Source organism: Dipodomys spectabilis, unplaced genomic scaffold (assembly GCF_019054845.1).
Source record: "Dipodomys spectabilis isolate Male_0828 unplaced genomic scaffold, ASM1905484v1 ptg000438l, whole genome shotgun sequence".
Lineage (NCBI taxonomy): Eukaryota > Metazoa > Chordata > Mammalia > Rodentia > Heteromyidae > Dipodomys > Dipodomys spectabilis.
In genome coordinates this window covers 149,652-160,136 of record NW_024871115.1, presented here as the reverse complement: position 1 = coordinate 160,136, position 10,485 = coordinate 149,652, and the positions used below count along the sequence as shown (strand labels likewise).

Here is a 10,485-nt window from a genome sequence, read left to right as displayed (position 1 = left end):
CTCCAACAGAAGCCTGAGGTCTTGGGACCTCCAGCTGAGCTCCTTCCTAAGCCTGTTCACTGTCCTCTCCAGAGAGCATTTCTGCTCTGCTTTGACTTGACATTAATAAGCTTCCTCCTCTGTGTCCTTGAATTCTTTCTTGAACAAGACCAAGAACTTTCTGGCTGGGATCCATGGACCTAAATCCAGTGAGAGGTTCACAAAATTGACAATGTTCTTGTTAATCTGAAAAATAAACCCAAGCTACCAGCTTATCAAATTCATGCTGTTGGCAGATGAACAAAAACAAAATTTGTTAACAGCTAAAGCTGCATAGTAATGTCTGCTAAACTTGATACAAGCCTCAGGTGTTTCTAAGTTTTTATTTTTTGCTGGTCCTGAGGCCTGGACTCAGGGCCTGGGTGCTGTCCCTGAGCATCTTTTGCTCAAGGCTAGTACTCTACCACTGGAGCTACAGCTCCACTTCTGTCTTTTCTGATGGTTAAGTGACTAAGTTTCATGGCATTTCCTGCCTAGGCTGACTTTGAACCACAATCCTTAGATCATGGCCTCCTGAGTGGCTAGGATTACAGGAGTAAGCTAACAGCACCTAGCAAGACATTTTGGTAAACAGTTTACCAATGTTAAATGTTACTGTTGTATAGAAGTAACAATAAAACTTTTTAATTTAAAGTAAAAGATCTAAGCAACTCAAGTTTTCAGTGAAAGATGAAAAAACTTTGGAATTTACTTGTGTCAAACAGGAAATGATGACAGGAATCCATTTGCTTGATGGGAGTTGATTCTGGATGGTAACTTTTTTGCAATAAATGTCAGTATTGGTGGGTGCTAGGGAGGAAAGAGGCAGGGTCAGCACCCGTAGGGACAAGAAGGCAGAGCAAGCTGTGTTCCCTGATTATGGCTGAGATGGGTGTAGTTTACACAATCTCTTTGGAGGACAGATTAACTGTGCACAAACACTTTGAAAAGGAGTACATGCATTTTCTAGCCATCTCCAACAAAGTGTATCCTACTCAGAGTTGCACATTTGCATATGCTTATCTCCTGCTGTTCAAGTCCCATAGTAAAAGGAGCTGGAGGAAAATGGGTTAAAGTCAGTAGGCATGTCAGAGTTTGAGTTCTCTGTGATTTCCTGCTACCTGAGTAGGCAAGGTACCAAATAAGAGCATAGAGTATATCCCTACTCATATACACGTATCTGTAAGGACATATAAGTTGCTGAAGCCAGATGCCAGGGACTCATTCCTGTAATTCTAGCTACTCAGGAAGCTGAGATAAGGACCAAGGTAGAAACCTGCCAGGGTAGAAAAGTGTGAGACTTACCTTCAATTGCCAGGGAAAAAGAAGCTGGACTACAGATATGTCTCAAGTGGTTTAGTACCAGCCATGATCCAAAAAGACAAATGAGAACTGTCCCAAGTTCCTTGTTCAAGCCCCAATGTCGCTACAAAAAAAAAAAAAAGTTGCTGAAAAGCCTTTGAAGACGAGCTAGAGGTTCTGAGTAACACATTTCTGCCTTTCCTATGCAACCCAGACTAGCCAGGAACTCATTATGATGCTCAGGCTAGGCTCAGATTCCTTTTTTTTCTTTTTGTGCCAGTACTGGGCTTGAACTCAGCTTTTTCACTTAAGGCTGGAGCTTTACCACTGGAGCCATAGCTCCACTTTTGGCTTTTTGGTAGTTAACTGGAGATGCAAGAGTCTTAGAAACTTTCCTGTCCTGGCTAGTGTGAGTCACCAGTACCCAGCTGGGTCTGAATTCATCATCCTGTCTCCACCTCCCAGAGTTTGGATTATAGCTGTGTATCACCATGCTTGGTTTTTCATTAGAACTTTTTTCTTCTTCTTCACTGTTGATGTGCTTTACTCTTATAAAACAGGACATTTTGTTGCTGTTAGAACTCAGCAAAATAAAATTCCGTTTATTTTTGGACAACATGGTTTCACATATATATCAAACAGGCCCAAAACAAAGATCTTTTGCTGTTTAACTCTCTAGCTTATATAAGTACATACACAAAAAAGTTACAGGGAAGGGGGCAATGTTTAGAATAAGCATGAATCTAATGTGCTGTTCTCCAGCTGCTGCTGTCAATCATGGTGTAGGAAAAGCAAGACACTGCTCACCACTTGTGACACTGGCCCGACGGCTTGGGTCAGGACACCACTACACACAACTGTTTCCCTATCAGGATGATTTCATACCCTTTGGTAAAATAGCACTGCCCTGAACCCGTTAGAAGAAAAAGCTCCCTGTTTCAAGGTGGGCAAGATGGCTCATGCCTCTAATCCTAGCTACTTAGGAGGCTGAGATCTTAGGATCGAAGTTCAGGTAAGCCAGCCCGGGCAGGAAAGATCACGAGGCCTTTTTTTGTGTCCTGGGGCTTGGACTCAGGGCCTGGTTGCTGTCCCTGAGCTTTTATGGACATTCTACCACGTTGAGCCACTGCTCCACTTCCGGCTTGGGGTGGTTCAAAGCCCGGTCTGGCTTTGACCACGAAGCTCGGCCTCCTGAGTAGCCACCAGCGCCCGGCTTGACCAGGAGGCTTCCCTACAACTACCCACCAAGAGGCTGAGGTGGAGCTGTGGCTCGGGTAGAGCGCTACGGCCTTGCAGAAAGGCTCCGGGCCCGCAGCACGCAGGCCTGGGCGCAGGTCTCACCACCGGCTCCGCACGCAGCCCCCGGCCGCTCCCACGGCGGCCTGCCCACCTCCCACAGGCCCGCTGGCGGGGACCAACCCGCGGGAGGGGCGGCCCTCACCAGGGCGCGGGCGTCCGCACAGGCCTTCCGGCGCGCGGGAGCGGGCTGGGCCTCCGCCTCGCCGGGGAGTGCGCCCCGGGGCCGACCGCCGACCGCGGCCTCCGCCGGGCCCGGCCCCTCGGCCGAGCACTTCCGGTGTGGGGAGGGGGGGATCCTCCGGCCGGCGCGCCGGTCCTGAGGACCGAGGGAGACCGAGAGCCCCGGCGCGGCCCGCACGGCTACTCCCACAAGCCCAAGCGCGGCGGCCGGGACGGAGGGCGGGCGCTCCCGGCAGGCCCCGCGCCGGGCACTCCCGGCAGGCCGCGGGCGGGCCCTCGGGGCGGGGCGCTCCCGGCAGGCCCCGCGCCGCGCCGCCGCCCGCCGGATTTGAACGTCGCGGCTGGTCGGCGGCGGCGCCATGGGAGCTCCGTCGTTGCCTCCGGCCTGGCAGCTGTACCTCAAGGACCACCGCCTCTCCACGTTCAAGAACTGGCCCTTCCTGGAGGGCTGCTCCTGTACCCCGGAGCGGGTGAGCCGGCCCGGCCTCCCGTTCTCCCCGCCAGGTCCGCCCCGCCGCGGCCCGGCCGAGGCGCCACGTCCCTCCCGCCCGGCCCGGCCTTCCCGGGGCCCCTCCCGGCCCGACCCCGGCCCGGCCTTCCCGGGGCCCCTCCCGGCCCCGGCCCTGCCCCGGCCCCGGCCCGACCCCGGCCCTGCCCCGGCCCCGGCCCGACCCCGGCCCTGCCCCGGCCCCGGCCCGACCCCGGCCTTCCCGGGGCCCCTCGCGGCTCCGGCGGCTCCGGACGCCCCCTCGTCGGGGGCTGCCCGCCCCGCGGTGGCCGCCACTCCCGTTCTAACTGCTGTTTCTTGCAGATGGCCGAGGCCGGCTTCATCCACTGTCCCACCGAGAACGAGCCTGACTTGGCTCAGTGTTTCTTTTGTTTAAAGGAGCTGGAAGGATGGGAGCCCGATGACAACCCCATGTGAGTCCTCCCGGACCAGCCTCGGTGGGGCCGCCTGGGGACCCTGGCTCCCACCGGAAGCCTTTCGTGTGAAGTGGGCGTGGGGTTTGAGTTTCTCGGGCGATTCTGCCTAACCTTACCTACACCTTAGCCAGCTGTTGGGGACAGCTTCATCTTCATGCACCTAGCCAGATCTGATTTGAATGTTAAAGGCCCATCCCTAGAGAGTGTTTGATGCCATTTGAAACTCCAGCAGGATACAGAACCTACTTCTGGCCTGTGGGTACCCAGGAATCTGCTGATGCTTTCTGCAACTTGGATTTTTACTTATTACTTTGTGTGTGTGTGCTGGTCCTGCGAGTTGAACTCAGGGCATAGGCACAGTCACTGGGCTGTTTTGCTCAAGAGTAGCGCTCTACCACTTGAGCCACAGCTTGACTTCCAGCTTTTTTGGTGCTTAATTGGAGATAAGAGTCTCATGCACTTTCTAGCCTGGATGGGTGTCAAACCTTAATCCTCAGATCTCAGCCTTCTGAGTAGTAGAATTACAGGCATAAGCCACCAGCACCCAGCTCTGGAACTTTTATTAATTTACTTACTCATTGACTTATTTTTTTGTGCTGGTACTAGGGCTTGAACTCAAGTTCTTGGACTTTCAGCTATTTCTGCTCAGGGCTAACACTCTGCCACTTGAGCCACATCTCCAAGCTGGCATTTTTCAAGTTAATTGGAGCCTCTCAGAGTTTTCTGCATGGGCTGGCTCCCCTGCCCCTTTTCCCCACCCTCTCTTTTTTATTTTTTGTTTTTTTATTTTTGGGTCCGGTCGTGGGGCCTGAACTCTGGGCCTGGGCGCTGTCCCTCAGCTCTTCAGCTCAAGGCTAGCGCTCTACCACTTGAGCCACAGCGCCACTTCTGGCTTTTTTCTTTTTGCTTATGTGGTGCTGAGGAATCGAACCCAGGGCCTCAGGCATGCAAGGCAAGCGCTCTACCACTGAGCCACCTTCCCAGCCCCCCCCCACCCTCTCTTTTTGGTTGTGGGGCTTGAACTCTGCCCTGTCCCTAAGCACTTTGAACCATAGCGCCGCTTCCAGTTTTCTGGTGGTTAATTGCAGGTAAGGTGTCTCACAGACTTTCCTGCCCAGGCTGGCCTTGAACTGTGATCCTCACATCTCAGCCTCCTGAGTAGCTAAGATTACAGGCATGAGCCACTAGTGCCTGGCGCTGGTTTCTCTTTCTATATTGTTTTCTCAGCTTTTTTTTCCTGTTAAAATTGATTGCTTCCACAGCATTAATTCCCCCCTACACACACACACACACACACCAGAGGAATCCCCAAACTGTTTCTCTCGTCAGAAATGTTGTTTCTCCCCTATTGTTACCAGGTATTGAATGAGATGGCCAGGTGGTTACACCAGAAATCAGTGGGAAACATCAGTATTGTTTCCTAGCATCATGACATTTTTCCACTGTAGTTACGTTGCCTGTTCTTTTGTACCTTGTGTGGCTGCCTTCACTTTCTAGTTCTGAGCTGGTTACAGTGATGTCTGCTATCGAGGGCTATTCCTTTTGCAGAGAAAGGGGGTAGGAAGGAGAGGAAACCCTCGGGTGACCTGCTAAATTCAGCGTTGCTCTGAGCCAGTGCACAATGGGCATCCCTGTGAAGTTATTTCCAATGGTTCCTTGAGGACTTTAGAAGGTTTCAAGTCATAATTCTTCTGTGTTTTGAATCATACAATACTTTTCTGACTTGCTAAGAGACTCTAGATAGAAGAGTCTAGCTGCCGGGTTTGAGGAAGCACATACAGAACAGAGTGTGGGGCTGTGCCTGGCACCTTATTCTTCAAGCCCTGAGGTGGCTGAGGGTGATGGGAATGGATCTGGTCATGAGCCCTTGCTGTTTTTTGTTTTTGGTTGATTGCAGGGCTTGAACTCTGGGCCTATGTGCTGTCCCTGCGCTCTTCAGCTCAAAGCAAGTGCTCTGCTGCTTGAGCCACAGTGCCACTTCTGGTTTTATTGGCAATAAGAGTCTCACGGACTTTCTTGCCCGGGCTGGCTTTGAACCGCAGTCCTCAGATCTCAGCCTCCTGAGTCGCTAGGATTACAGGCATGAGCCACCGGCGCCCGGCTGCCCTTGCTGTTTTGCTGACATATGTGTGTATTGGTTTTTCTAGAGAGGAGCATAAGAAGCATTCATCTGGGTGTGCATTCCTTTCTGTCAAGAAGCAGTTTGAAGAATTAACCCTGGGTGAATTTTTGAAGCTGGACAGAGAAAGAGCCAAGAACAAAATTGTATGTATCCTTGGGATACAAACCCTATCCACTAGAAGGACTCATGCAGAGGACTGGTTCTCAGAGCCCCGAGGGAGGGCGAGGGGGGTGCATGGGACCAAAGGACAGAGCCACAGCTGTCCTGGCGTGGTCTTGGGTTTGGCCGTAGGAAGACCCGAGCTCTTGGGAAAGGTATTCAGTATGTGCTCCTGGGTTGGTGGAGAAACGGCTGTCATTTGGTCACCCTCCTCTTCCTCAGTGACTTGATGTGACTGTGCTTATGTGGGGGCATTGGAACAGACAGAGGGTTTGGGGCCATATAGAAGGAGGACCATGTTGAGGAAGGGAAGGAGAAGCAGAGGTCCAGCCGGACCTGGAGGACTTCTGCAGCTCTGCTTTGCCCCTTATCCACTGTGGTTTGGGAGAAGGAAGTAACTCTGAGTCACAGAGAGGTGGCCCCAAGAAGCATGTGTGAGAAGAAGAGGAGTAATTTTTGAGTGGAAGCATAGTTTACATTTTGTGTGAGCATTTACCAAAAATTAATCATTTGTCTGAAGTTCACATCTAATGGGGCAGACTCTATATTTGTAAATGCTAAGATAGGCAGCCCCGTGGCTCTTGGGGAGGCTGGAGACAGAACATGCCATAGCTCTGATTCAGGTCCTGCTTCCATGCAGATCCTCTAGTTTTGTTTTTGTTTTTTTTGGGGGGGTCCCAGCCCAAGATCCTCTAGTTTTTGAAGCAACAAAATAGGAGAGTCAATTGGAATGCAGATGAGCTTAGGGAATGAGCTTATTGTGAAGATACACAGAGCCTTTTTCCTGAACGGTTTGTGAAACTTGTGAGGAAGATTGCGTAAAGTGCCAGAGACGGCAGGCCTGAGTGTGACCAGCAGTGCAGTATTGCCTTCTGTTTTTGTTTTATTTTTTTTGTCAGTCGTGGGGCTTGAACTCTGGCTTGGGCGCTGTCCATGCACTCTTCAGCTCAAGGCAAGTGCTCTACCGCTTGAACCACAGTACCACTTCCGGTTTTCTAGTGGTTTATTGGAGATAAGAATCTCACGGAGGGTCTGGGAAGGTGGCTCAGTGGTAGAGCGCTTGCCTTGCATGCATGAGGCCCTGGGTTCGATTCCCTAGCACCACATAAGCAAAAAGAAAAAAGCCAGAAGTGGCGCTGTGGCTCAAGTGGTAGAGCGCTGGCCTTGAGCTGAAGAGCTGAGGGACAGCGCCCAGGCCCAGAGTTCAGGCCCCACGACTGGACCCCTCCGCCAAAAAAAAAAAAGAAAAAAAGAATCTCACGGAGTTTCCTGCCTGATCTGGCTTTGAACCGTGATCCTCAGATCTCAGCCTCCTGAGTAGCTAGGATTACAGGCGTGAGCCACCGGTGCCCGGCTTGCCTTTTGTTCTCGAGACAGTGTCTCACAAGGAAGCCCAGGCTGGCCTCAAATTCATGGTCCTCCTGCCTTGGCCTCCTGAGTGCTGGGTTAATAGGTGTGGGCCTACACCTGCGTCGCCGCGATCATCTGTACATATCATTAAAGCTGAGTCCCCTGCAGTGGGGCAGGGTGAGAGCAGCAGCAGCTCAGGGGAGGGGAGAGGGAAACCTTCTGTGCTTTTTCCATCTTTCCATTCTTAGCAAGCAGTTTAATGACAAGACTCGCTCCCTGTGGCCGTGCGTTCCTCCAGCACAGTGCACTGGCTCTTAGGTACTCGAGGATCCCGTTTTCTGCTCGTACGCTCAGGGTGCTTGCTTGTTTCATGTGAATATGTGAATATTTTGATTGCCAATTCCTGGGCAGACCCAAGGGGTCCCACTGCTAAACAAGAGCCCTCCTTCTGAGAGCCCCACTCTGGGCCTGAAAGACTCCTCATTATTTTCAGGCCAAGGAAGCTAATAGCAAGCTAAAAGAATTTGGAGAAGCTGCGGAGAAAGTCCGCAACGCCATTGAGCAGATGAATGCCTTGGAGTGAGTGCCTGCCACACCACCTGACCCCACACAGCGACACGCCATGTCCAGGCCTATTCCTTTTCCATGACACCGAAGGCCAGGAGGATGGCAGCATTATGAAACTGGACATTATCTCTTTAGTTTTGCTTTTGCTGGGAAGTGGTGCCAGCGCCTCTGCCCGGAAGCCAGGCTCTTGGCTGCCCTGTCCACTTCCCTTGTGCTCTGTGGCTTTGCTGGGTGCTGGGTTAGCAGGTGAGGAAGAGGGCAGTGTCCTGTGGCTGGAGGCAGGGGGAGGGGTGCCCACAGAAGGAGTTTCTGGTCTTAGCATTTGTTTCCAATACGCCTGTTCTGTGAGCCTGGGTGGTGGGGTTAGCCGCTCACTCACTTGACTTTCTAATGTGAATTTTCCTAAGGAGGGCAACGGAATAAATTAATCTTTAAAAAGTGGCCTGGAAACCCTTTCTCTTTTGAGGAAATTGGTTTCGTTTGTTTTTTTTTTAAATAACTTTGTTCCTATTTTCTGCTGTTTTACAAGGTCATAAATCCAGTGAGTTTTAGCTTCAGCCCCAGCACAGAGTAAGTAGGGCTTGGACAGTCATAAAAAGGCTGCTTGGGACCCCCGCTCTTGGCTTGGAGCCCCCTCCCCCTCATCAGGATGCTTGCCTGTGGCGTGGCTGGGCATCCAGAACCACTGTCTCCTTGTCTGCCCCCACATCCTTGTGCATTTTTTTTCTTCTTTTGATAGGTATGTGGATTTGTCTGCCAAGGTAGGGCATCCAGACAAAGCCTTCATCATTTTTTCCGAATGGCTTTCAGTGTGGTTTTCTTGTTTGCAGTGCTGTTTTTCAGAACAGTACCAGGTGCTGTGGGAAATAAGTGTAATTTCATCCTAAGCTGGGAGTAGTAAGCTAGTGGGGTTTCTTCATGTGGCTCCAGAGAGGTCAGGCAGCAGGAGATCTCCAGAGGAGCTTGTTCCCAAATAGCTGCGTTCCTTCCTGGCTGAGCAAGCCCTAGGGTGATCCCTGTGGTTCCTGCGAGAGACGGAGGGTAGAGGCCCAGTTTAGAGCTCAGGCCTAGCTGGCTGCTGTGGCAGTAAAGCCTGTTCAGCTGCTTCTCTAGGCCCAGGCAGCCCTAGCTTCCCTAACAGTTACTGCAGCCCAGCCCAGCCCAGCCCTCCATGCCCAGTGCTGTCTCAGTCAGGGATGCAGGGATGTGCGCTGAACAATATAGGGATTTTTTTTTGTCGGTCCTGGGGCACTGGGCCTGAGCACTCTCCCTCAGCTCTTCAGCTCAAGGCGAGCACTCTACTACTTGAGCCACAGCCCCACTTCCAGTTTTCTGGTGGTTTTTATTGGAGATAAGAGTCTCATGGACTTTCCTGCCCTGCCCGGGCTGGCTTTGAACCACAATCCTCAGATCTCAGCCTCCTAAATAGCTAGTGTTACAGGCGTAAGCCACCTGTGCCCGGCAATACAGAGATTTTTGTTCGCAAGAAAAAAGCATTCCTAGCTCAGCCCTCCCCCAAGCTGCTTGTTTTCCATAAGGATGATCTAATAACTGGTCCTGAGGAATGCTTTGTGGAACCCGTTCCTTTGCTCATGGTCAGTAATGTCAGTCTCTGCTTCCATCCATCCCGGTGAGTTGCAGCTGGCCATCTGACCACCACACTCCCTCTGTTAGGCAACAATATCTGAGGGCTTAATTGACAGCAGTTAATCAAGCCTTGAGCCAAGGATGGTGGTGCACATGTGTAATCTCAGCAGCAGGAAGGTCAGGCAAGAGGATCATTAATTTGAAACCAGCTTGGCCTACGTGTTGAGACCTTGTCTGGAGGAGGAAGGGAAGAAAGGAAGGCCCTAACCTCAGGATGTCTTGTTTTAATTTCAAAGGGGAGAGGCGTGTCAGTGGGCTGTGGCCGGGAAGGCTGATGTGGACTGGTGGTGGATTCTAACAGCTGGTCACAGCCCCACGGGCTAGCCTAGGATTCAGCCCTCTGCCATCTCCAGTGATTGGAGGCCACAGGGTGTGGTGAGAAGCGCAGCCCTGGCCTGGCTGGGGTGGGCTGACACGGGAAGTATGGTGCGGGAGCTCCTGTCGCCTGCATGTGGCATCCCGGCTGCTGACTGTCCTGCAGGTTGTTCCTACTTAGAGAAATCATCAGATCTAAAGTCCAAATGAGAAGAGGACGAGCAGCCGGGCAGCCCCCACAAAGGACTTCCTGTCCCAACTGGACAAAACTGAGTGCCAGCTGTGACACAGGATTTCTGCCTCTGGGCTCCGCATAACAGGACTTGGTGATTTCAGCCAGGTGGGACCAAATGGCCATGGCCTCAGGGTTGTTTTTCTCCGACTCCCAAGGTGGTGCTGCCTATTTATCAGAGCACCCACTGAAGCCCCACTGCTGTCCACAGGAACTGGACCTCAGAGCACTGCCTCCTGCAATGCAGCCCACAGGGTCTCTCCTTGTCTGAATGAGCAGCAGCAGTGCCCAGCTAGGTGGTACGGGCAGGAGCACAGAGGAAAGGACAGTTCACTGCCTCAGTGGCAGCCGGCAGAATCTCAGAGCCTTG

General features: G+C 52.2%; 1 protein-coding gene and 1 long non-coding RNA gene across 2 annotated transcripts; one reads left to right on the top strand and one right to left on the bottom strand.

The window, feature by feature from the left end:
- Window positions 1-507: 507 nt before the first annotated feature.
- Window positions 508-2,840, bottom strand: LOC122097908. Its single transcript, XR_006145609.1, has 3 exons — window positions 2,762-2,840; window positions 1,324-1,444; window positions 508-828 (listed from the first exon to the last, which is right to left on the bottom strand). It is a non-coding gene; the product is annotated as an uncharacterized LOC122097908 (long non-coding RNA).
- A 260-nt stretch (window positions 2,841-3,100) lies between these two features.
- Window positions 3,101-8,362, top strand: LOC122097907 (baculoviral IAP repeat-containing protein 5). Its single transcript, XM_042668486.1, has 4 exons — window positions 3,101-3,269; window positions 3,611-3,720; window positions 5,871-5,988; window positions 7,848-8,362. The coding sequence occupies exons 1-4, from the start codon at window positions 3,159-3,161 to the stop codon at window positions 7,935-7,937; spliced, it is 429 nt and encodes a 142-aa protein (XP_042524420.1). The 5' UTR covers window positions 3,101-3,158; the 3' UTR covers window positions 7,938-8,362.
- The last annotated feature ends 2,123 nt before the right edge of the window (window positions 8,363-10,485 follow it).